Raw genomic sequence first — 26904 nt, 5'->3', positions numbered from 1 at the left:
TACACATGAAAGAAGTGAAACTATCACTGTATTCTAACAGATGCAAGGCTTAACAGACAATCAATTTTTCAATGTATAATTTCAGTTACATCACACTGCAAAGTTTTGATATAAATTCTGTGTTATGATCGAGCCCTCCACAATCACCTGATGAAGGAGCGTCGCTCCGAAAGCTAGTGTGTTTCCAATTAAACCTGTTGGACTATAACCTGGTGTTGTGTGATTTTTAACTTATGTACACCCCAGTCCAACACCGGCATCTCCAAATCATCCAAAGTAAATTTGGGTCTTTACGTGAAATTATACAAGAAACTTTTCCAAACTCTTTATGGAAAAATAGCAGTCATTTTCCAGATTGCACTGCTCTGAAGTATTAAAATGGAAAATTCAATCGGTTTTTTTTAATGACAAAATCTTAACATGGCAAAACCGAGCTTGTGCAAGCAAAGCCAAGTAGTAAATAAGCAAATAAAAATTCAGCACAAACAATGCTTTCTTGACTAGGAGTTGAACTTCCTTTGAATTTGTCGCTACAAAATTCTACAGCTCTCTTTTGGCTTTTTTGGTAGCAGAATGTACATTTCTCCAAAACTATTCCATGTTTCAGCAGAAGGTGCAGCTGCAACTCGAATATATTTCATTATTGAATACTTTACCAAGTGTTACTTTACTTTAACTTTAACAACAGTTATCAAAAATGTTCAAACTTTGGTACTTCAATAAAAAAACTATTTCGGTCAGATCGGAAATTATAAGTAAAAGATCAGATTTAGATGTGCTAACTCAGTTAAATATTGGTGCTGTAACTCTACTGTCAGGGTGAGTGCAAATGGGTAAGGAAAATCTGGCCCTATCAGTTTTGCAATGTTTTTAAATATATTTGTTGGCCACACACACAATAGCATTGGGAGGAAGTATGTAAGTCAAGTTAATATGCCCTCTGCTTCTGACTGAAAGTTAAATGAAAATTCACTGACATGTGATGGAAAGGTTAAAACACACATCCCTAATAATTTAGGCTGTTTGACTTGTTACATTATCGTTTTCAGGTTGGTTGGATATTTACAGATCTATTATCAGAGGACACAAGAAAAGGCACTGTCAAATTTATCAGGAATAAGGTAAGAATTTTTTCATTGAAAATTGATCACTCCAATGCATACTGTATTTTTACGTTTTTTAAAAACTAAGCTACATTTCAAGTGTGTTTGTTGATCTGACAGAGAACAGGGCTGTCCATTTATTCAATTTTCACACCTTTCAATTTTAACATTAACTTTAGCAGTTATGCTTTTCTCCATAACATGTATTTAATTTAAAATTTCTTAAAACCTGATTTGTTTTTTTATTGTTCCTGCTAATTTAAAGAAATCTATCATTCAAGAAAACTGAAAGAAACATGCAATTCAAATTCAGTATGCAGTTTTTCTGTTTAATACATTGACCTTTTTAAATATACCCCATATTATTACTTTGTTTTTGTGCTTGTTTTCTTCTTATCAACTTTGTTTTCTCCTTCCACCTTCTTTATCTATCCCCACTGAGCTATGGAGCTTTCACACATCATGATTCATAGTGTGAAGCTAAAACATACTGGATTTAAATTTGGAAGGTAAAAGAAAATTTCTTTTCACTCTGAAGTGAAATGGGAAGTATAACTTCTTGCTGTACTTGTGCCAGTATGATGTTGGGCCTGAATTTCTATCCAGACTGCATTTATATGATGGCTGCAGCTCTGGTATAAAATGAAACTGCTTCTTAATGGTGCTACAACAATTGAATAAACAAATGTTTACGGCAGAAGAATCTATTTTGACTTCTCTGGTCCATTCAGGATCCATTGTTGATGAGGTTTAATGTTATAAGGCCATACAAAGTTATGGTTTTTAGTTTTCAGGTAATTATCTGGTATGCAGCTTCATTGACTGATTAGTAAAGGGAGGTAGCAGGAATGGGTACTGGATTTGCTATTTTATTGTTGCGCAATAAACCTGCCTGGTGTTGTGATTTTTAACTTCCCAAATTGAGAATGTTGTCCTTCAGGATTATTCAAAATAAGCTCTTCAGACAAATGAGTTGTGTTTGTCGCAGATTGAACTGGTAACAGAACAGAAAGATGTTTTTAAAACTATGCCTTTTGATACTTATAATTTTAAGTTAGTGCTAGGAAAAAAAATAAGGCAAAAAAGCTTGAGTTCTGAAAATGTTTGGAGCTATGTTTACTCTGAAGACATTTGCTGCATTCCAGAAAACTCTCTCAGACAAGAATGGCATCACTACAGTCGCATGCAGATGTGCCTGTTATTCTGAGTTGAGAAGGATCAACTCATAATTCCATTAAATTTTAGAGTGTCAGTCATGTACAGAATTATTTGTCTTCTGCAAAGCTTATTTCTAGGATTCTGTTATGTGAATAAATTTCAAATTAGAAAAGGACACTCTTGTTAGGTTGGGCCTTAATTTGATAAAACAGTACCTGAACATAACAGAAGTGTATTATTAGATACATCTAACTAATAAAAATGCATTGCAAAACTAAATCATATACATTGTTAAAAGTCTCTTCAATATGCTTAACCGTAGAAGATAAGTCAAATTTTAATGACTTAAATGAATTCAGTTTGCAACTTACATTCAGTACCATCCACACTGATATCAGGAGAAATAGTCCAGATCTTGTGCCGCCTTGTGGAGAGAAAGCTAATAGAGAGACATTGAATTGAAGAGAAAACAAATTCATGATAAAGTCCCGCCTATTGCCCTGACAAATTTAAGAGCCACATAGGGTGTCTTTTTCGTGGGGGCTGAGTAAAATGGGGCAGGAATAAAGCAGACAGGAATGATCAGCCCATTTTTTGTAAAAAATGTTTTAAGAATGGGAAGAGGGATTGACTCTTTTCCGTCTCCTCCCCTGGACTTCAAGCTCACTGTCTGCTCTGTCTCCCTCTGCTGCTCACGCACCACCCCCACCCAAAAGGTTCTTGAACCCACCCTATCCAATGCCCTTGCTTACCTTATTCTGGGGGTCCATTGGCACCTTCATCCTGGCACAGCTTGCAGTCCAGACAGCATTCTCTCCTGATCTCTGGCATGTCAGGACCGTTGGAGCTGCTGGCCAGTCAGATTGACCAACAACTCCAGAAGGTAGAAGTCCCTCTGACATGAAGGGTGGAAGTTCCACTCAACGTACTGGGAGCAGCTGAAACTGGTGTAGTGCCAACAGGGCACACTACTTATTTATCTGGTCACTGACTTTCCTTTGGAAGGTGGATAGCAGACCACAGTTAAAAGATCAGTATGTACTGTTTAGAACAACTAGTGGGCGGCATGGTGGCACAGTGGTTAGCACTGTTGCCTCACAGCGCCAGAGACCCGGGTTCAATTCCCGCCTCAGGCGACTGTGTGGAGTTTGCACATTCTGTAGTGTTAGGTATAGGGGTAAATGTAGGGGTATGGGTGGGTTGCGCTTCGGCGGGTCGGTGTGGACTTGTTGGGCCGAAGGGCCTGTTTCCACACTGTAATGTAATCTAATCTAAAAAAAACAACCCATAGTGAAAACAAAATTAATAGGCTGGGAATGGTATATTTATCGATATGGTACCAAGGATAAGTAATTTGAGTTAGGATAAAGGTATAACACTTCTGAAACTGTTTCCTTGGAAAAGAAAGGATTGAGGTTTCTAAAGGATGAATACTGGAAGACACTGTCTGTAATCAATGCTGAGAAGTTATTGATTCTAAAATCTGGCATTGAGAGGAAAAAATAGGTCGGAAAAACCAATTTTTTTCAGATTGCTGTAAAGCCTGAATGCTTTTCCAGTCTGAGTCATCAAAACAGAAAGCATTGCATTGTCAAGAGAAATGTTTGAAATAAACGAAGAAAATAGTTAGGAGAATCGAGGAATTATTTTTAAATTTTTTTAACAAGGAGCTGGCATTGATGCACAAGCCTTAGAAATCATGTGGAAACATGGCCAGGTCACCAGCATACTGCTTGGTAGCTGAGTAAAGAGTTACTTAGGGAGGTATGGAGAGAAGAGCAATCTTCCTAAGACCCAACCAATTGCTGGTCCTAAACTCATTTAGTTAAGTGGTAATAATTCTAGTCATTCAAGCTACAGCCTAAAGCTGTTTTGACATTGGCAATCAAAAATACAATTAAACAGCTGTATTTATGTTACTGATAACCTGAGCTTAGAAATTTGAAGCATTGCTGGTTTTATTTTTCTTTGTCAGGATGCACATTTTCTAAGCGCAGAAGAATGCATCACAGCAGGAGATTTCCAAAATAAGCATCCAAATGTTTGCCGCCTATCTCCTGTCAATCATTTTGGATCCAAGTTTGTTACCGTCTTAGCAACAGGTATGAGTTAATTGTGATAAAATCTCAGCTTATGAAAAATAATGTAATATAGGGACTAACCTCTGCACCACTTACAGCAGCTGCGAAGACTGATCTGAATGAAATTTCTCTGCCAACCATGATTCCTGGTATAACACCTGGAGAAAATCTGTTGTGTTTCTCCCTATCAGGAATCTGAAGCTCCCTAAATTTTTGGCTGCAGCACTTGGAGCAGAACAAGGTTTGGAAGAACTGTGTTTGCAATGGTGACTAGTTGGGCGGTACGGTGGCACAGTGGTTAGCACAGCTGCCTCACAGCGCCAAGACCCGGGTTCAATTCCGCCTCCGGCGACTGACTGTGTGGAGTTTGCACATTCTCCCGGTGTCTGCATGGGTTTCCTCCGGGTGCTCCGGTTTCCTCCCACAGTCCAAAGATGTGCAGGTCAGGTGAATTGGCCATGCTAAATTGCCCGTAGTGTTAGGTAAGGGGTAGACAAAGATGTGCAGGTCAGTGAATTGGCCATGCTAAATTGCCCGTAGTGTTAGGTAAGGGGTAGATGTAGGAGTATGGGTGGGTTGCACTTCGGCGGGTCGGTGTGGACTTGTTGGGCCGAAGGGCCTGTTTCCACACTGTAAGTAATCTAATCTAATAAGTCAAATTTTTAAATGTAAAAATGTCAACTTTGCACTTTGAACAAAACCTACATTTTTGCAACTTTTTTTGCTCTGACTTTGAATTTGGATCAGAAATGTGTTGCAAATGCACTGATTTAAGCTAGAGAGTAGGATTGGAAATCTTGAAATAGTGCAGTCTCCCATCACATCTATGCACCACGCATGCAGTAAGTTCTCACTTAAAATTCATAGTTGTATTCCTGAAAGTTGCAAATTGAAGTGAATCATATTTTGCCTTTAAAATCAACGTAAAAGCTACAATCAAGTGCTATAGAGCCTTTCTGTTCAGAAATAAAAACATTAAAGTATATACCTTTTTAAGATTCTTTACAGTGATAAATTTCTATATTGATAAACAAAATATTTTAAAATAAAGTGAACTAAGCAATATAAAATGAAAATGGTAACTTGCCACTTGTGGTACCTGCTTGTCATAATCTCTCACCTTTTGTAAACCTTTCTTGTTGCCAACCCCCTGACTGGCCTCAACTGCTCCCTAATCTATCATCTCATTGAACATGCTTTCCAATTCTCCCACTGATTGTTGTGCTCCTGAACATTCACTGCAGATGACCAGTAAGAAGCAGGAAGAGCAGCTTCAACTTGCAGTTAGTAAGTTCTCCTCACGTGGAGTTTTATCAGATACCTCCCTTTCCACCCTGGCTTGAGTTTCAGAATTACGGGGAGCTGTGCCCATGATTAAGTGTAAGTAGTGATAGTGTAAGCAAGCACTGTAAGCTTTGCTGGTTTTACATCAGCAGAGAGGAGTTATATCCCAGTATGATGTCTTGCATTGTCAGCTTCAGGGATTTGCTACCAGGAGATTTCTGACCAAAACGGGGTGAAGTTAACCAGCAATTCATTTGAAGAAAGTCATCTGCAGCTACTTCTATCTCTCTCTGCTTATGTCTCAAGCCCTTATTCCCAGTGAGGGTTCAGGAAATTTGATAAAAGGGTGAGTCAGGGTAGCAAGAGACACTGCAAGTCTGAGGATTGCCACCTAGAAGGTGAGTTAGGAATTGAGACAGCTACCATCAGGGGATCAGAGAGCAAAAGTAAGGAGAAGAGTGTGGAAGAGGCCAATCCAATTGGTGCCGATTAGTTCATGTGTCTGTGGTAAACTGTATTAAAACAAATCTTGCACACTAAATGAGAACACAGACCACGTAAGATTGCTGTTAAAGCTAAATAGTTTTAAACAAGGACTTGGTATGTTTCCTACTGCAAATCTGTGTTTTCACTTTTTCCTTAGGTGGCCCAGATAATCAAGTTCATTTTGAAGGTTACCAAGTTTCCAATCAGTGTATGGCTCTCGTAGGCGATGACTGTTTTCTGCCATGCAGAGATGCACCAGAGCTGGGATATGTTAAGGAGTCTTCTAGTGAGCAGTATGTTCCTGATGTTTTCTATAAGGTAATTGATTAGCTGACTGTGTTACACAGTATATACTATGTGCAACATGAGTCCAAACAATTGCAATAAATAGTCCAATCTATTGAATCTGTTTGCACCTCTCTGTCAGGCAATGCAATCAACTTATAATTTGCTACCTTTTAATCTTTTTGTTTTATTCCCAGTTATCTTAAATGTGTGTCCTCAAGTTACCGATTCAGTTAATAGAAACATTTCTCCCTGATTATCATATCAAAATGCATCGTATCTTTAAACACCTTTGTCAAATTCCCTATTGATATTCTCTCCTTGTTTGCTATTAAGGTCAGCCTTATAATCTTGCAGGGAGAAAGGAAAGAAAATGCAAAGTGGGTGCTGTGGGCCATTGAGGTTCGAAGCAAAGTGGACTCCAGACCCACAGCAATCTGGTTGACTCTTAACTGCCATCTGGGCAATTAGGGATAGCAATAAATGCTCGTCACCCAGAGATACCCACACCCCGTGAGTGATTTTTAAAAAAAGATGAAATCAGTGACCGTACGATATACTGTTTAACGTTGTACTTATACTTGAGGAAAATTGTTCACCCAAGTGAAGAGCCTTTTCCTTTCGAAACATCTTGAGTATTCATTTCAATGAAAGGCTGAACCAAATTGTCTGCAGCCTTGATGTCCCATGAGACGCTGAATTGAGCAACCAACGCCATGTCCTTTCTATCACTGAGGTTACTCACGTCCATCGCCATTACGGGCATCTTCATTCCTGACTGTTCATCTCCTGCAGCTCTACCAGATCTCTGCGCTCCTCCAGTTCTGACATCTCTGCAGCCATGAGTTTCTTTACTGCACCATGGTGATTGTGCTTTCAGTTGCCCATATCTTCAGCTCTGGAATCCCCTTCCTAAACTTCCCTACTTTTTTTTTAAACCTGTCTCTGTTAAGAAATTCCTAAAACTTACCTGTTTATCTAAGTTTGTCATCATCTATTGTGGCTTTGTGTCTATGCATCGAGTCATCACTCCTATGCAATGACAGCATTTTTCTATCATAAAAGTGATACATAAATTATTTTATGGAATCTTACAGCACAAAAAAAGGTATTTTAAGAACATCTTGTCCACATATGTACCCAGCAGCCTGTTGAAAGCTACTGCAGAATCCGTTTCCACCTCTCTGTCAGGCCGTGCAATCAGTTTATAATTTGCTACCTTTTAATCTTTTTGTTTTATTCCCAGTTATCTTACATGTGTGTCCTCAAGTTACCGATTCAGTTAATAGAAACACTCCTCCGTGATTATCATATCAAAATGCATCATACCTTTGAACACCTCTGTCAAATTCCACATTGACATTCTCTACTTCAAGTCCACCTTATGTTTTTGAATAACCACTTGACTTTCCAACGTAACAAGTTCCTCAATCTTTTGAAATTCTCAGATTTTCTCTGGGGATGATTTTTAAAAATCCAGCATGTGCCAAACAAAATAAGGGGAATGTTGTCCTGAAAGCTGTAGCATTGGGCTGCCTTCTATTTCTCATTGTGTGCTGCTCCTTGGTGACATCATCTCCAAACACCTCATCCACATGAAAGCTGAAGCAAGCCAGTTATACCTCACTCATGCCCTTGTCGACCACTCCACTGTCTCTAAATTGTCAGACTGCTTGCTTGTCATTCAGCATTGGCTGAACAGAAATTGACTAAAACAAGGTATTGCGAAAACCAATCCGTTGTCGTCAAACTCTTTCTTTGTCACTGACTCCACCCTTCCTTATTGGCAGCTGAGGCTGAAACGCATCCTTGGTGTCAGATTTGATTTTCAGATAAGCTTCTGAGCACATGTCTGCCTTATCACTAAGACTGGCTGCTTCCATCTGTTTGTGTGACTTCAACACTTCCTCAGCTCAGTTGCTGAAGTTCTTGTCTGTGTCATTGCCTTATGACTGTTAACATGCTTTTGACTAGCCTCTTGCTTTCTAAACTCTATAAAATTCTACTCCTCTAAAAGGCTGTTCATGCATCACTCCTGTGATCACTGACCTTCTGTAAGCAATGCCTCATTTTTAAAATACAAATTGTTTTTAAATAACCTGACCTATCTCTGTAATCTCCTCCAGTTCTCAGACTTCAGCACTCATTCAATTATGACCTGTGTATCCCAGATTTTAATCACTCCATGATTGATGAGGGTGCTTTTAACTGCCCTGGCCCTACATTCTGGAATTCACACACTTAATCTCTTAATTAGTTTTTCATCCTTTAAGGTGTTCTTGGAGACCTGAACTGATGCTACTTTCTGGACTTGGTGTCAAGTTTTGTATGATAAACCCCTGTCAAGAACATCAGGTTGCTTAACTATGTTAAGGATCCAATGTAAATGCGATTTGTTTTCTTCAAAATTGGATCTGATTCTTCAACTGCGGCCTAATCCATCACTTATCAATGTTTGGCAAAACACTGTTGCTCCTATGCTCTGTACCACCATTTATAAAAGTGATAGCTTTTATCAACTTGTTTTACTATCTTCAAAGAATCCCCAGTCCTTCATGTTCCTGCATTCCCTATAAAAATGATACCATTTACTTCATATTGCCTGTCCAAATGCTTCATTGGGAATCCATCGCTCTGTGATTCTGTGCATTAACTTTCATCTATCTGCCCATTTTACGAGACTGACTAAGTTCTTTTGAAGGCTGTTTTATTCTTTTATTCGAATGCTAGATTACTATTGCTAACAGAAGCTTAATTTTGAGTAGAAATTTTGCAAAACATTTTTCATAATGATAATAGTGTTAACCCAATGCATGTAAACTGTTCGTGTGGTTTCTCTCTCATAGGACATAGACAAATTTGGTAACGAAATCACACAATTAGCAAGGCCTTTGCCAGTTGAGTATCTGATCATAGATGTAAGTATGAGCTAAGGTAAATCTTTAATCCTGAATTTGATCAGGACTGTATTTCATTTTTCCTTGGATAAAGCGAGAGAACATTTAAATTGTGGCTGCATAATATGGAGCTTGAATCTATTAATGGTTGTTTTGTCTTTGCCAGTACTGCAGTACAGAAATAATTCTGTTGCAGAATTAAAAGGCATAAACATGATGTGCCTAAACACGGGCATCATGTTTTGAATGGGTAGTTTGGTGGCATTAATGTGGGTTAAGTTTGAGGCTGATGAGAAGTACACAGAGTTTGTGTGTCATCTCACTCACTGCTAAGTCATTTCAATTGCTGAAGTACAAATTACATAGGCAACATCTATCTACTATATCTCCTATTTCTTGAGAAAACTAGTTTCCTTAATACATACAATGTTCAAATTGCATAGTAAATTTATTTTGCTCTTGTCAGTTTTTTTTAACCAAACATTTATGTATATGTTTGTTTCTTAAAAGAACAGAAATCTGTTAAGTAGAGCTTCTGGTTGAAGATGAATTGTAGCTATACAAAAACAAGACTGGTTAAAATTGTGAATAACTCAGTCACACTGAATGGAAAGTTGCCAGCCAAATGGTATTTGAAGAACTACATTTAGTTTCAGCATTCCTGGGCTAAGGAAGGAGAAGCTTGATCAAATTACCATCTTGGCAATGATGTACTCTTAACAGGAACATCTTGATGTTACTCCCTGTTGGGGTTCACAGACATATGGCTTTTGACAACCTGACACCTAATTCAACAATAAGTGAGTGCTTATAGGAAAGAACAAATGGGAGAAAATTGGCATGTTTAGTTGAGTTTCTAGTCAGTGGTGAAATACTTCTCTGTAATGTTGATCACATGCAGCTTGGTAGTAGAAATAGTGAAATTTGTTATTTTTAGAACTAATATTATACTCTATTAATCCTAAATGTTTTTCACTTGGTAACCAACCCTACAAGTTCAAATATCTGACAAGCAAAATTAGTATCATAGCAGACAAACTCAAAACGTAGTTTGGGCATTGCTGTGCCATCTACTACAAGTTATTAGGTTCAGTTAATTATTTTAACTTGATGAATTGGTTACTGATTTGCAAAACTGTTTTTTTTTTCAGTTTCATTCATTATTAAGACAGGTTTATTTGTCATGCAGTGCTGATTGATTTTGGTCAATGATTATTCTCTTGAGAAATGACAGACAGATGTGGAGGACTATAGTTTGTCGGCACTGTTCTTAAAACAGTAGCCAAAGTAAGGCACTGTACAGAAATCTAAGTGAAACCAGATCGGCAGACAGCCCAACAGCTGCCAGTACATGGAAATATTTAGAATCTGAAGCTACTTCCTGTGCAGGTGTTCCAGGCACTGATTTCTATTAGCAATAACATGCATGTATAGATCCCAGCTACTGGTCCGAAAGCCTTCCTTCTCCACAAGCAATAGTTTTAAATTATTACGGTCAATATCCCTTCTAAACTGTTTTGCGTAGCCTGTTCTGTTTAATGCTATGCACCATTTAAATATATTTTGTTGGGCTGTGCATGAGCAGTATCTTAAAATGTATAATTTGTAAATATCCTGTGCAAAACTTTCTAGGTTCCTACTTCATTGGTTTTAAAGTGTGTTGGGACGTCATGATGTGGAGTTGTTGGTGTTGGACAGGGGTGGACAAAGTTTAAAAAGTCTCACAACCTGATCACAGCTACCTGATGAAGGAGCAGTGCTCTGAAAGCTAGTACTTCCAAATAAACCTGTTGGACTCTTAACCTGGTGTTGTGTGATTTTTAACTTTGTGACATCATAACCACAAAATCCACCTTATTCCCTGTTTTTGAATATTGTCTGCCCTCCCACTCTGTTGAAGCCTTTCTGGCAGAACAAGCTGAAATCATTGCAAAGACTACACCTGTCCTTATAAAAACTTCAGCCATATCTTTGTTTCATCCAAGCTGAAATGTTTTAATACTCACCTGTCTGATTTCAGCAACCTCTCTATAGAAACTTAAGGCAATTTAACCTTCTCCTGTCTTTTTGTTACAGCACAAAATCCCACTTGCTCACTGCCTTTGCTCAACTCATTGTCAGTTACTGTCTCCAATGAAAAATTTTCACCATTGTGCTAAATACCACACACTCCTTAGCTTATAACCTTGCCCAGCCATAAAGCCCTCACCCCTGGCTAAAACTCCATTGTTCTGTCTCTAGCTTTTTTTATATATCCCACTTATATTTAACACACTGTTGACAGCTGTGCTTTCAGCTATCAAAGCTTCAAATTCTAAGATTTTCTTCTTAAATTCATCCATCCTTCTCCCCAAATTACATGCTTTTCCAAAGTTGTGGATCAAAGCTTTCGTCCCATCTCATATTTACATTGTCTTGGCATTTATTTTTGTGCATATTCCTGAGAAGCACAGGACACCTTTTCTCTGTTTAAAGGTAGTCATTTCATGCAAGTTGTTACTGTCTTGTAGAAAATCTGGCTATCTCATTCCTAAAGATAATTTTATCCAAAGTCGTTTCAAATATGGAAACATTTTATCTATTTTTAAAGAAGTGCAAATGTTGAATTCTAGAATTAAAAATAGAAAATAAGGCAAATTCCAAGCAATTGTGCATCTTCTGCAATATGACAGGACTGGGTGATGTTTTTGTGTGTGGACTCCTATTCAGAAGTGTCCTAACAATTGGTCTATTTCTGAAATACTAGTCTGGCTTTTCTCTAACAGTATTATTGTGGGACTTGATTGAAGTATACAAAATGCTGAACAATCTTGTCAAGGTCGATCTGGAAATGTTTCCTCATGTAGGTGAGTCCGAAACTAAGAGACACTTTTTTAAAGTTAGTGATCACACTTTTTAGGGCAGACGAGAATGTATTTTCTCTCTGATCAGAAGGCTGCTGAGGATTTTAAGGAGATGGATTTTTGTTCATTTGAATCAAAGGTTAATGGGAATAAGTATTTCAAACAAATAGATCAGCTACGATCTTGTAAAGTGGCAAGACAGGCTTGTGGAGCGAAATGGCCGATATCTGCTCCAAATATGTTTATATGCTGCCTGTTTTCATGATTTTCTCTTTTGTATCTATAAACTCGATTTTTTTATTCTGATTGATTGTACATCCAATATAGATTCCTACAACTTTTCCAAAGGATCCTGTTTACACTTTTGCTGCATCCCCACACCCCTTCCCTGTTGTGAACAGGGATGTCGTCGGAGAGACACAGGTAAACATTTCACTGCTGTATTGAACAAGTTAGCATTCTGTTAAACTTTGAATGGGTGCATAAAATGAAGCAGGCACAAAACAGAATACCAACAGTTGGGTTGAAATTTTTACTGAACTTGGAATTCTCTTTGGCCTACATTTGAATTTTCTTACAGGATTGTTTTGCCTTCTCTATTATTGCAGAGAAACTGGCTGACATAGTTTTAAGCAGTAACTAGCAGCACTTGTTCAACAACTCACGTGTGTGGCATAATAATCCACTTCATAAATTCACAGCTGTTGTAAAATGATTTCATTTTTGCATTTCACTAAACCTATTGGCATGGATGTCGGTTTGTTTGACTCTACAACACAAATACCTCCACTAGACTACAGTGTAACATATCCAGAGGCATATGGATGCATCCAATAAATGGTCTCCTAAGTAAGGGTGGCCAATAATTGTAGGATAACAAAAGCTAATGAAAACCCCCAGTAATAGATTGTGTTTATTAATGACCCAGATTGTGGCTAACAATTACATTTCAATAATATCACTCCAATGAGAGTACCTGAGTTTAATGCTTAAAGCTCTATCATTTCCAAATTTACAACTATATGAACATCTAATGTTCGAATTTTCTTCACACGTTATCTTCACTTCTTCACTTCCATAGCTGCCCCCTCCACCAAAACACATACGCACACCCACAAACAGACGCGCACGATGGGATTTTTAGGTTTTGCTTCGTAATCTTTTGAACTCCCTCAAGTTATTTTAGCGTGGCTCAGTGAGTATTAACTTGCCTTTGGGTTTAACCCCAAAACCAGAAATTTATATAAAGCTTTATTTCTCTAAAATTCTACTGTAGATTGTGGTGATATTTGATTATGGTTCGCCCAAATAAATCACACTGAAAACTACTCTTATAGCTATATCCTGCAAAATTTTTTTTAATAACGCATATGACCATGAATTCTTCTGAAGGCAGCTCATTAGGATCAAGTTTAACTGTTTAGAGTTCGGTTTTAATATCTCACTTAAAACTATAATTTGAACAGCTGGTTCAATTTAAATTGACTTCAGATAAATGCATAATAACTTGATCCAAATTTATGTTGAAGTAATGTATTGCATAGATTTCCAGTAGAAGTTGTCTTTTTTTTATATATTGATTCTTCACAATGAGCTAGGAAGTCAATATCTGATCTGCATAATCTGAATTGACATTAACAATATTAACTGGAACTTTTGAGGAAAGTTGGGTCATCCAAATAGAACCTTCTACGTGTATCACATAAGTTAGAATTTCTACCTTGATAAGTTACTTGACTGAAACAGTCATATAACTTCTGTTCCATTCTTAAAGGTATTGATTCTTGCTGAGGGATGGTTTCAAGCACCCAAGTCAACATTTGTTATTTGTTTAGATTGACAGTGAGTGTTGTATTGTTTAACTGTGGTGAGCATCAGAGCAGAGCCCATTCAGTCTTTACGTGTCAACATGCATTTTCCAGGACCAGCCATTCGAAAGCAATAGGAAGTAGAATCACAAAAATGTTACAGCGTAAAAGAAGGCCATTTAACGTAACATATCTTCACTGGTACTCTGGAAACTTTGGCTTGGTTCCAAACCTTTTTTCCCCTCGTAATTCTGTGTATTTTTTCACCCATTATCATCATCCAATGCTCTCGTGAATGCCACATTTGAACCTGCGTCCAGCTTGTTGGCTTTTTTTTCTCCTCTGCCAATCAGCGTAGCAATTATTTAAATTGTGGCATTCTTATTGTTCCTTGAATTAAAACCGTTAACTCATTGAAACAAGAATATGAAGCTCCAATCTGCCTAGTCTGTATTATATTAGTTATAGTATTAGTGCCCTCAGACAATACTCACAGTATCAAAAAATAAATATTCTGGATGTAGGTTTGCTTGCTGAGCTGCAAGCTTCAGTTTCAGACGTTTCATCACCATGCTAGGTAACATCAGTAAGTCTCTGGATGAAGCACTAGTGGTATGGCCTGCTTTTTATTTGTGTTTAGGTTTCCTTGGGTTGGTGATGTCATTTCCTGTTCTTTTTCTCAGGGGGTGGTAAATGTTTTATATTGATTCTTCACAATGAGCTAGGAAGTCAATGTCTGATCTGCATAATCTGAATTGACATTAACAATATTAACTGGAGCTTTTGAGGAAAGTTGGGTCATCCAAATAGAACCTTCTACTTGTATCACATAAGTTAGAATGTGTTTGTTGATGGAGTTCCAGTTGGAATGCCATGCTACTAGGAATTCTCGTTCATGTCTCTGTTTGGCTTGTCCTAGGTTGGATGTGTTGTCCCAGTCGAAGTGATGTCCTTTCTCATCTGTATGTAAAGACAGTAGTGAGAGAGGGTCCTGTCTTTTTGTGGCTAGTTGATGTTCATGTATCCTGGTGGCTAGTTTTTTTTTCTAGAAGCATGGCATTCCAATCCAGAACTCCATCAACAAACGTGTTGACTTGGATTCCATTTACCACCCCCAAGAAAAATAACAGGAAATGGAATCACCACAGGAAATGACATCACCAACCCAAGGAAACCTAAATGCAAATACAAGGCGAGCCATAACACTAGTGCTTCATCCGGAGCTCACTGATGTTACCTAGTAGGGTGACGAAATGTCTGAAAATGAACCTTCCAGCTCAGCAAGCAGTCAACCTCAACCTGAGCTACAAACCTTCTCAAAACTAGCTAAACTAAGTATTGTTTAATACAAGCTTTATTTTTGTGTTTTAAAAACTAAAGAACTACGAATGCTGGCAATCGGAAGCAAAAAGTGAAACTGCTGGAAAAACTCAACAGGTCTGGCATCATCTGTGGAGACAAAGCATTTTGGGTCCAGTGACCAGTGGGTCGATGCAGACTCAATAGGCCGAATGACTTCTTCCCACACTATGGGAATTCCATGACCCTTCAAAATATGACCCTTCAGAGTTCTGCCTTTCACAGTACAGATGCTGCCAGACTTGCTGAATCTTTTTCAGCAATTTCTGTTTTTGTCTTTATTCTTGTGTTCCTTATAGCAGCAAAAAGTAACTTCCTTTGTTTACTGCAGGATTTCCATACCCTTGCCTCCTACCTATCACAGAATCAATCTGCTGTCTTTCTTGATGTCATCTCAGATTTCCACCTACTTCTGTTTCTGGTAACCAATGATGTTATGCCACTCAGGGTGAGTATCATTCAATAGCCCTGAACATACAATGTAACATATCTGATTTTTGTTTAAAATCCCTAAGTTGTCCAGTTGTGACCACACCCGAAAGGAGTTTTGTTTTATTCCTTTAAAAGATGTTTGGTTGCAATGAATAAGTGGGGAAAAAAATCCAAAACATTAATGCTGTTTGGAATTGGAAAACGATAGGGCAAATTTATCTGTGGTTATTTGGACAATTTTAGTCTGATTGAAAGTAATAGTCATAGAGTCATACAGTACAAAAACAGTCCCCTTGGTCAACTCATCCATACCAACCAAGTTTCCCAAACTAAACTAGCCCCACTTGCCTGCATTTTGCCCATACCCCTTCAAACCTTTCACTTTTTATGTCTCTGTCCAAACGTCTTTTAAGTGTTGTAAATGTATCTACCTCCTCTGGCAGTTTGTTCCACACACAAACACCCTCTGTGAAAAGGTTGCCCCTCAGTTCCCTTTTAAATCTTTCCCCTCTCACCTTCAAAATATGCCCCCTAGCTTTGAACTACCCCATCCTAGGGAAAAGACCTTTGCTATTCACCTTACCTATGCCTCTCATAATTTTATAAATCTCTATAAGGTCACTCCTCAGCCTCCTATGCTCCAGGGAAGAAACTCCCATACTACCCAGCCTCTCCTTATAAATCATACCTTCCAGTCTTCGTAACATCCTTGTAAATATTTTTTTCACCATCTCCAATTTAATAGCATCCTTCCCATAGCAGGGTGACCAGAAATGTACACAGTAGTCCAAAAGTGACCTCACCAATGTAGGTTGACCTCAAAATGACATACCAACTACTATACTCAGTGGTCCGAGCAATGAACGCAAGTATACTAAAAGCCTTCTTAAACACCCTGACTATCTGTGATGCAATTTTCAAAGAACAATGTTCCTGAACACCAAGGTCTGTCTACCCAGGGGCCTACCATTAACCGTATAAGTTCTGCCCTTGTTTGTTTGACCAATATGGAACGCCTCGCATTTATCCGAATTAAACTCTTCATCTGTCACTCCTCAGCCCATTGGCCCAATTGATCAAGATCCCTTTGTAATCTTGGATAACCTCCTTCATTGTCCACTATACCACCATTTATGGTGTTATCTGCAAACTCACTAACCATGCCTTCTAAATTCTCATCCAGCTTTGTACCCCTTCACCACCTGGTGGAAAATGGTGAGAATGCTATCATTAAAAAGGGCCTCCTCCTCAGTGGTGAAAAGCAACTTCCTTGTGGTCAGGCAGGTGTCAGACACATGTAACTTTGTGTGTAGAGTTTGTGAGGCAACACTGGGTTGGGGGGAGGGCAGTTTCCACTTGAAGGAGTGATCACATGGCTACATAATTTTGCAAAATCACCCACTAAGAACAAATTTATTACATTGAAGTATTTTTGTGCAAATTAATACTGAAAAAGAATAAGTTAAGCGTGCATTAATATTGTTAGCCATATATATAATCTGAATAGCTATCCTGTTCTGATCTTGCAGTCCAGCGTTGTACGTGCTGTTAGGAAGTTTTACTCTGCTCTGCTCATGTTTGTGTATTCTGCAGGAGGAAAGTATTCCGGAACTATTTTTTAAACTTTACAGATTATTTGCTTTTGCAGTTACATAACTTCTGTTTTGGTGGATGCTCATTGGAATCGTAAAATATTTACTGTAATGAGTTGCTTTTCAATATGGATATAAATCTGTTTAATAAAAATTTGTGTGTGCATATTTTTGGCAGGCCACCCCCAGACCCAGGGTTGATTTTGAGTCAGAAGTAGCTTGCTGTTTTGGCATATTACCAATGAATGTCTGTAAAGATCATTTCTAGAATTTACTTTTTAGCTCAACAGGAAGCACAATATGTGCATGTGAGAGAAGTGGTTTGGTTGGTAGTAATCAACTGGAGATCAGAATCAATCAAAATATTGAACTGCTTGGGACTCTGTCTATGATGCATTTGATTTTGAGTTCAGTGTATTTTAATTTCAAATAATTCATCGTCATTATGTTTATTTTATGAATTTTAGTGTGAATTTTAACTTTGAGCAATAAAAGTATGTCATATTTTACAATATTCATCTTGGGCATTCTGAGGGGTTGTGACATCTGAGGTGTGACAGATCTCGTGACAGTCTTTGAAGTTGAATTAACCTTTCCAATTTGGATTGTAAATTTTGTCTTATTAGGATTTCACTCAACTTAGTGCTTTGGAAAAATGCCAATAGTTTGGAGTATTGCTAACAGCTTTATTTCATCATTCAGTATATTCTTGCAATCTAGTAAAATAATGTAAGCAGTATTCTAAATTACCAAGATAAAGGGAAAGCCATGTTCAGTAATTATTATAAAATTGAACTTTAAATCTTGTGGCCCAGTATAATCTACTTTCCTGTTTTTTTTTTAACCATACAAACTGTTCATAGAATCTTACAGCATTGAAACAGGCCCAACCTGTCCATGCCAACCATGTTCCTAAACTAAACTAGTCCCACCTGCCTGTACTTGGCCCAGATCCATCTGAACGTTTCCTATTCATGAACTTATCCAAATATCTTTTTAAATGTTGTAACTGCATCCACCACTTTCTCTGACAGTTTATTCCACACACGAGCCACACTGTTTCAAAACAAATGTTGCCCCTTATGTCCTTTTTAAATCATTCTTCTCCCACTGTAAAAATATGCCCCCTAATTTTGAACTTCCCCACTATAAAGAAAAGAGTCTCGTCATTTATCTTATGATTTTATAAACATCAATAAGGTCACCCCTCAACCTCCCACACTCTGGTAGAAAAAAATCCCAGTCTGTTTTTATATCTCAAACCCTCCATTTATGACAACAGCATGTTAATTCATGGGCAACCAGACCTGCACAAACTACTCCAGAAGAGGCCTCACCAATGTCCTGTCTGACCACCTCATATATTCTCATCCAAATTATTTAGATAAATGACAACCAAAAGTGAACTCAATACTGATACCTGTGAAATACAGCAGTCACAGGTCTCCAGTCTGAAAAACACCTACCCACCACCACTCCCTCTGCTCTGCCATCAAGCCAATTTCGTGTCCAAATGGCATCCCACGTGATCTAACTATACTAATTAGTCTACCATGTGGAACCTTGTTAAATGTTTTACTGAAGTCCAAGTAAACAATGGAAGTTCAGTTCTACAGTTCAGCTGTAGAATACCTCCTTTGAAGAACTCTTTAAAATTAAGTCTTGTTTTGCATACTAAAATTTAGTTATGTTATTGAAGTTAAGATATTTTAATTGCAAGACAATGATGAATGAAGGAAAACATCACAGCTAAGTTCATTTTGTATCAGTAGTAAACACTCTATATATGACTTCCAGATACTGTATAACTGAATGCAGATGTGTTTTAAAATAAAAACACATTCTCATTGCAGAAAGACTTCAGTTGTGTGTTGATGTAAATCAAGGGTTTCAGTGAAAATCTACTATCACCTTATACTCTACCAGACACAAGTGAAAGTTCCCTAAGGAAGTAGGATTCCTTGAAAAACTATAATCATCAGAAGGCGATAAATCATGCCTGAGGCAGGAATTTCCCTTAATGGGCATCTGGTAGGGCCAGATAAGGCTACTTTAGGACCAGTGGGAGTGGGATAACATACTTTTATAAACAACTGATGCTTAATTTCACAGCATTTCAACCAAAGCCTTTGCCAAAATCAGTGGTTGGATTAGTACATGGGTTAGTCACAGATTAGGAATTCTTCACACTATTAGTTTTAAAATAGTGATGGAAAAGGATAGACAGGATCTAAAAGTTAAGATTCTAAATTGGAGGATGGCCAATTTTGACAGTATTAGGTGAGAATTTTCAAAAGTTGATGGGGTGCGGATGTTCGCAGGTAAAGAGGTGGCTGGAAAATCTTCAAAAATGAGATAACCAGAGTCCAGAGACAGTGTTAGGGTGAAAGGCAAGGCTGGTAGATGTAGGGGGACGCTGCATGACTAGAGAAATTGAGGTTTTGGTCAAGAAAAAGAAGGAAGCATGTATCAGGTACAGACAGCAAAGATGAGTGAATCCTCAGGCAGTAGAGGTATACCTTAAGAGAGAAATCGGGGAGAAAAAAGGGGACATGAGATTGATTTTGCAAATAGGGTTAAGGAGAGTCCAAAGGGTTTTTACAAATACATTAATAACAAACGCTTAACTAGGGAGAGAGTAGGACTCCTCAAAGATCAGCAAGGCAGCCTATTTGTGGAACCACAGGAAATTGGGGAGATACTAAACAAATATTTTGCATCAGTGTTTACTGTGGAGAAGGACATGGAAGGTACAGAATGTGGGGAAATAGATGATGACATCTTGAAATAAGTCCCTATTACAGAGGAGGATGTGCTGGATGTCTTAAAAGCCACAAAGGTGGAATAAATCCCCAGGACCTGATCGGGTGTAACCTAGAACTCTGTGGGAAGCTAGGAAAGTGATTGCTGGGCCCCTTGCTGAGATATTTGTATCATTGATAGTCACAGGTGAGGTGCTGGAAGACTGGAGGTTGGCTAATGTGGTGTCACTATTTCAGGAAGGTGACAAGCCTGACATCGGTGGTGAGCAAGTTGTTGGAGGGAATCCTGAAGGGCAGGGTTTACATGTATTTGGATAGGCAAGGACTGAATAGGGATAGTCAACATGGCTTTGTGCGTGGGAAATAACTTGACTGAGGTTTTTGAAGAAGTAACAAAGAGGATTGGTGAGGGCAGAGCAGTGGACGTGAACTATATGGACTTCAGTAAGGTGTTCAACAAGGTTTGTCATGGTAGACTGGTTAGCAAGGTTAGATTTCATGGAATACAGGGAGAAATAGCCATTTGGATACAGAACTGGCTTGAAGGTAGAAGATGGAGGGAGTTGGTGGCGTTGGTTTGTTTTTCAGACTGGAGGCCTGTGACCAGTGGTGCATCACAGTGCTGGGTCCACTGCTTTTTGTCATTTTGTATAAATGATTTGGATGTAAAGATAGGAGGCATAGTTAGTAAGTTTGCAGATGACACCAAAATTAGAGGTGTAGTGGACAGCGAAGAACATTACCTCCGAGTACAACAGGATCTTGATCAGATGGGCCAATGTGCTGAAGAGTGGTGGATGGAATTTACATTAGATAAAGTGAGGCACTGCATTTTGGAAAGGCAATTCAGGGCAGGACGTATACACTTAATGGTAAGGTCCTAGAGAATGTTGCTGAACAAAGAGACCTTGGAGTGCAGGTTCATAGTTCCTTGAAAGTGGAGTCGCAGGTAGGTAGGATAGTGGAGAATGCATTTAGTATGCTTTCCTTATTTGGTCAGAGTATTGAATGTAGGAGTTGGAAAGTCATGTTGTGGCTGTACAGAACGTTGGTTAGGCCATTTTTGTAATATTGTGAGAGATTCTTGTCTCCCTCTTAATGGAAGGGTGTTGTGAAACTTGGCAGGGTTCAGAAAAGATTTACAAGGATGTTACCAGGGTTGGAGGATTTGAGCTATAGGGACAGGCTGAATAGCCAGGGGCTGGTTTCCCTGGAGCGCGGAGGCTGAGGGATGACCTTGTAGAGGTTCATAAAATCATGAAGAGCACGGATAGGATAAATAGACAAGGTTTTTTCTTGGGTTGGGGGAGTACAGAATTCGAGGGCATAGGTTTAGGGTGAGAGGGGAAAGATTTAAAAGAGACCCAAGGGCAACATTTTCATGCAAAGGATGGTGTGTGTATGACATGAGCTGCCAGATGAAGTGATGGAGACTGGTAAAATTACAACATTTAAGACGCATCTGGGTGGGTATATGAATAGGAATGATTTAGAGGGATATGGGCTAAGCGCTGACAAATGGAAATAGATTAACAGGTCAGCATGGATGAGTTGGACCGAAGGGTCTGTTTCTGTGCTTTGCATCTGACCCTGTGGCTCGGTATCATAGATAATCAAAATTAGAAAGCCAGGTCCTAAGACCAGTGGATCTTATTGGCAAAAGGCAGCTATGAATTTGCAAATAAATTTTACTGAAAATACTTGCAAGTGATGTCAGTAAATTTTCAGTGGCGATGTCATGGCTTAGTATTTCTATAGTCTGCATATTTATATCTGCTATTCAGTTACTTTGAAAAACCTGTTTTTAAAAAAATCTCTAACTTTTTATTCCTGAGAATGAGAACGTTAATCCTTTGATTTTCCTTGTTTGGTTTAATGTGTTGGGAGATGATGGTGCATTGCTAATACCACTGGACCAGCAATCCTGTGCCTAACGCTCTAGTGATGTAGGTTCAGATTCCACCATGATAGCTAATGGAATGTTGCTAAATTCAGTTGCTAAATCTGTAATAGTGATCACCATAACTAACATAAATTGCTGTTAAAAAAAACTACCCAATTCAATAATGTCCCAAAGTGAAGGAAATTCTCCAACTTTGACTGACACTGTCTACATGTGACTCGAGACCAACAGAAATACAGTTGACTCTTAACTACCATCTCTAATAACCTAGCATGCCGCTAAATTCAAGGATTGTTAGGATGAGCAGCAAATGCTGACTATGCTAGCAACACCCACATCCTGTGAAAGAATAAAGTAATGCTTTATTTATCTTGGTGAATTTCAAGTTTTAGCTTTCTAAAATCAATATTGTTTTCCATAATCATTCACTCCATGTGATGCAACATCCAAACTTTAATATTTTGGCACATCTAGATCCACCTGTGGTGTGAAATATGAAAAGGCTTCAGAAAATAAACTTGTTCAAAAACCTCAATTTCATATAGGACAGTTATGTATTTTATTAAATGCAAACTACTTTTCACAAATGGCAATCATTTTATCAGAATGTCCAGTTATTGTATTTTCTTCAAACACTTCCCTTTATACTGATATAGGTAATGTTTGTCTAATTTAAAATATTGATTATTCTAACTGGTTACATTGAGTTTAGCTCCATACAGTTTTTATTATATTACAAAGTTTTTAAGGTTACAAATATGTTTTTTTTCAAGAAGTGATTTATTTATATGTATTAATTTGTGTATTAGTCGAGGTCTGAACTGCGTTTATGTAAGAATTTTAGCAGCATTTGTCCCTTCATTGCTGAAGTGTACTTGTGTAAACTCGAGTTTCTGACGTGTCAGTGGCCAAATGGTGACTCCATGTTATTATTTATATACTCTGTCTTAGTCCTACATCATTATGCTGATTACTTATATCCAGCCACTAACACAATTGTAATTTGAGTTTGCACTCAATTTATCACCTGTTTCTATTTTTAAAAAATCCAAATGACTCTTATTTTGGAATTTGGAAACTGGTTTCCACTCTTGTGAACGTTGGCTTTGAAATAAATTGTTTCAATGCAAGTTATTACAACCAAACTATTTATTTAAAGTCTTCATTCATCTCCAACAGTGCTCGTTCTCAATAGTGACATAGATCTGACCTTATTTCTGGGTGTTTAACTTTCACTCTTTCATATCTTTAACAGGATAGTATCAACTTGTTGTTGGAAGCAGTGAAAACACGGAATGAGGAACTTGCCCAGACCTGGAAGAGATCAGAACAATGGGCTACCATTGAACAGCTCTGCAGTAAGGAGATAAAGGGGATGGGTAGTGCAGTCAGTCTAAACAGTAATAGTAGAATACATGAATTTCTAACTTATTTATGTATCTGTTTCACATACCAGTCAGTCTTAGATCAGAAGCTGACACTCAAATCACAATTTGACATCTACTATTGCATACACAGCTGTGATAAGAATACTGATTTCTTGAATGGTTTCTCAGTTGCCCTGGAACTTTACTGGTATTCTTTCCTAGTTTTCTCATAAGATTACATGTGAATTTTAGAAATTGCTGTTATTAGGTTGTGAATGTAATGTCTGTCTGTTTACAAAGTACATTTTTGATGTCTGTAGGGAGTTGGGCATTGGGTACATTGCAGTAGGCAAGTTCCAGGTCTGATTCATAACTTCTCTGTTTAGAAGCCAAATCTAACTTGACACATCTTGGGATAGAAAGAAAAATTAGTGGAACACTTCTGTTTCGCCTGACCCATCCACTTTGATCCACAGTGTTAAGACTTAAACTTTAAACCATTGCTGCTGGAGACAGATCTCAGAAGGTTTCTGATGTGTGAAATTGAATGAAAAGAATGAATGCCTTTAGAACAAGACAATTTGTGAGTAAAGGAGTTACAACAGTATTGTGATTGTGGTACCTGATTCATAATCCAAATGTTAGTTATTCAAATTCCACAAATGCAAATTGTAAAATTGATTTTGTCAAATCTGTTTGTTGTGGCCTATTGGAAAATATATACAGGAAAGGCTGGTTGTGTTGGTGGGCAAAGTGAATCTGTCACTGCTACCCAGTCTGTCTGTATCTTGCACCTAGTTCCAAGCCCACATTACATAGGTGATGTTGAATGCCCTCTTGGATGTAAGAGTATTTGTTTCCAATTGTCATGACTAACAGGGGTGAGCAAAAGACAGAGAAGGAATTTGTATAACAATTTTCACAACCTCAGTGTTCAAAAGCTGATTGCAGTAACTAAATATTTTTAAGCTGCACATTATTCTCATTTAGAACTGTAAAGCTGTTTGTTCATTTATGATGGGGTCAAAATCCTGCACATCCTTTTCTAACTTAATTGTGGATGACTCTACATATGGATTGCAGCAATTTAAGAAGGCGGGTCACCAACGCTTTCTCGAAGGCAGTTGGGGATGGGCCACAGACGCTGTCCTTGCTAGAGACACTCAGCCCTGGAAGAAATAAAAGAAGGCCACATTTAAAAAAAATCTTTGCTTTGTTATTCGAGCATAATTGTATAGGAATGTTAGGGTTTTGCTAAGGAGAAAATTGCTAGTAAAAGAATGTGAACCAGTGGTCAGGAATATTTATAATTGACTTTGTATTCTTCAAAATGTTCTCCCTATCGTGCAAACCTTCTGATCACCCAAGAGTCAGAGTCATACAGCTGGGAAGCAGCCAGTCCATGCTGAACATAATCCCAAATTAAACTAGTTCCACCTGCCTGCTTTTGGCCTATATCCCTCCAAACCTTTCCTGTTCATGTACTTCTCTACATGTCTTTTAAGCATTGTAACTATGCCCACATCCACCACTTCCTCAAGAAGTTCATTCCACATGCGAACCACCCACTGTGTTTTAACAAAAACATTTGCCCCTCATGTCGGTCTTTAAATCTCTCCCCTTTTAAAAATATGTCCCCTTGTCTTGAAATTTCCCATCCTAGGGAAAGACATTTACCATTAACCTTTTTTTAGAACAAACTTCATCTCACTTTCTTGTCTTCTAAATTGATGACAGTAGGTAGCAGATATTTACAATACGATTAATATACATAACGTCAAAATATTGATTTCCCTATTTGAACTTTTAAATATGCATTTCCCTTTTACATAAAATCTAGCATTCCATTCAAACTACACAAACCTGAGTATTGCTGAAATGTAAGCATTTTGTCCTTCACCCATCAGGACAATTCGCAAGAATACTAATAAAGGGAAAAACCAACATTTATTATGTGTAAAAGGAGAGTGCTGATTTATGGAGGTGTGCCATGGGGAATAAAGCTGTTAAGGATCGACAATAAATGGCCTGACATTTCCTGGTTTTAAACCAGGCAGGTTGACTGTTATTGTTCGGGACTTTACCTTGAGTAATGAACTAGCAGATCTTTCTTACCTGTTGTATTGAAAATCTCACATTGTGTGCACATGTTCTTTCAGTCTACAAAGAACAGGACCCTATGCATCATGCTGCAAGTTTCACTGTGTAACTACCACTACTCAAAGCTGTAATATTTTAAAAAGGGTGCCATTTGATTTAAACAATACAAAATTCCAATTTTCACCTTTTTACCAAATTTGGAATCCTAAGTCTGCTGCTAGATGCTGTGATGCTGCTTGGCAACAGAAACCTGACAGGAGAGAAGAATCTGAATTGCTTTTATAATGTTAACAAAAGAGTTGGTCCTGGTAGTGATCAACTCTAAAGTTTGGCATACGTCTGTATCACAGTTTCTCTTCATAAAATGCTCAACTTTACCTGAATGAATTTGAATGTTTAGTCTTATACAGCATACTTGCATGTGCACTGTAGGTTTTAAACCTTTTCAGCCCTGATACTAATCATTTGCTGTCCACTTACAGGTACAGTGGGAGTTCAGCCACACAGTGCTTCTGATTATGGTGCACTGGGAGGGTCTCCACAGTCTGCTCCCACTGCGATGTGGTCCTGTAGACATTGCACATTCATGAACCACCCAGGCACTGACCAATGTGAAATGTGCAATCTTCCTCGAACCTAGCCAGCAGCAAAGGCAAGCCGGATTTGGACATACCCTTTGATCCTTTCTCCATTGGGAAGGCAAGGTGGCTGCCAGGGCACTCTGGATCCAGCAAGCAAATTCTACAAGTGAACTTGTACTCTGAGGTCTGCCTGGACTTATTAATTGAGATTAAAAACAATTACTAAATACAAATTTTACTTTCAAGGACTTTTACTTTCTTCCACGTTTCAGTTGAATGTTTCTTGAGAAGGTGTCATTATTTGTGCAAAACAAATTCTATGGGGGTTAAAATGACACACTTGTTCATTAGTTATAAAATCTGGAGAGCAAAATGTAGCACCCAGCTCAGGAACAGCTATTGAAGGTTAGCTTTTATCTAAAGGCTATGGAAGGGTTTCAAATTTAAGTGAATTTAGCAAGTTACCTAAACTGCTCAAATATGTGGTGCCCCCTCAAAACAAAAGTACCAAAAACGTGATGATGCTTAGTTTGGCAAGTTTTGTTTTGTGCTGTCAGATGTTATCAATGCGGATGAGTCATAGAGGACTGAAGAATTAGAGCTGAGACTATATGTTACAGCAATTCTTAATTTAAACAGGCAAGATAAGGTTAAACACTTGAAGATATTTACTTGATAGGTGTTATTTGGTTAATCTGTGGCAGTTTCCCCTGCCTTGACAGTTAACACCTCTTGGTGGTGGTCTTAAAACTGCCTAACAATTGAATGTTAGCCTTGGCGACATCGAGGTAACCATAATATTCGAAGCATACAGTTAAATTTACAGCAACTTGAAAAACCAATAATAATTAGTACTGCGACAA

At 38.1% G+C, this 26904-nt stretch overlaps 1 protein-coding gene across 2 annotated transcripts in view; it reads left to right on the top strand.

Annotated features, from left to right (window-relative positions):
- The window catches only part of nploc4 (NPL4 homolog, ubiquitin recognition factor), a 65236-nt gene extending 38962 nt beyond the window's left edge, over positions 1-26274 (top strand). For both annotated transcript variants that reach the window (XM_043714785.1, XM_043714786.1), the window contains exons 10-17: positions 1050-1121; positions 4237-4363; positions 6270-6430; positions 9244-9315; positions 12465-12560; positions 15636-15752; positions 23249-23351; positions 25943-26274. In XM_043714785.1, coding sequence (XP_043570720.1) covers positions 1050-1121; positions 4237-4363; positions 6270-6430; positions 9244-9315; positions 12465-12560; positions 15636-15752; positions 23249-23351; positions 25943-26100 — 906 coding nt within the window. In that variant the 3' untranslated portion in view covers positions 26101-26274. The remainder of the gene's footprint in view (positions 1-1049; positions 1122-4236; positions 4364-6269; positions 6431-9243; positions 9316-12464; positions 12561-15635; positions 15753-23248; positions 23352-25942) is intronic.
- The last annotated feature ends 630 nt before the right edge of the window (positions 26275-26904 follow it).

This window comes from Chiloscyllium plagiosum, chromosome 24 (genome assembly GCF_004010195.1).
Source record: "Chiloscyllium plagiosum isolate BGI_BamShark_2017 chromosome 24, ASM401019v2, whole genome shotgun sequence".
Classification (NCBI taxonomy): domain Eukaryota; kingdom Metazoa; phylum Chordata; class Chondrichthyes; order Orectolobiformes; family Hemiscylliidae; genus Chiloscyllium; species Chiloscyllium plagiosum.
The sequence above is the reverse complement of the archived record's forward strand: the minus strand, read 5'-3'. Positions and strand labels throughout refer to the sequence as shown.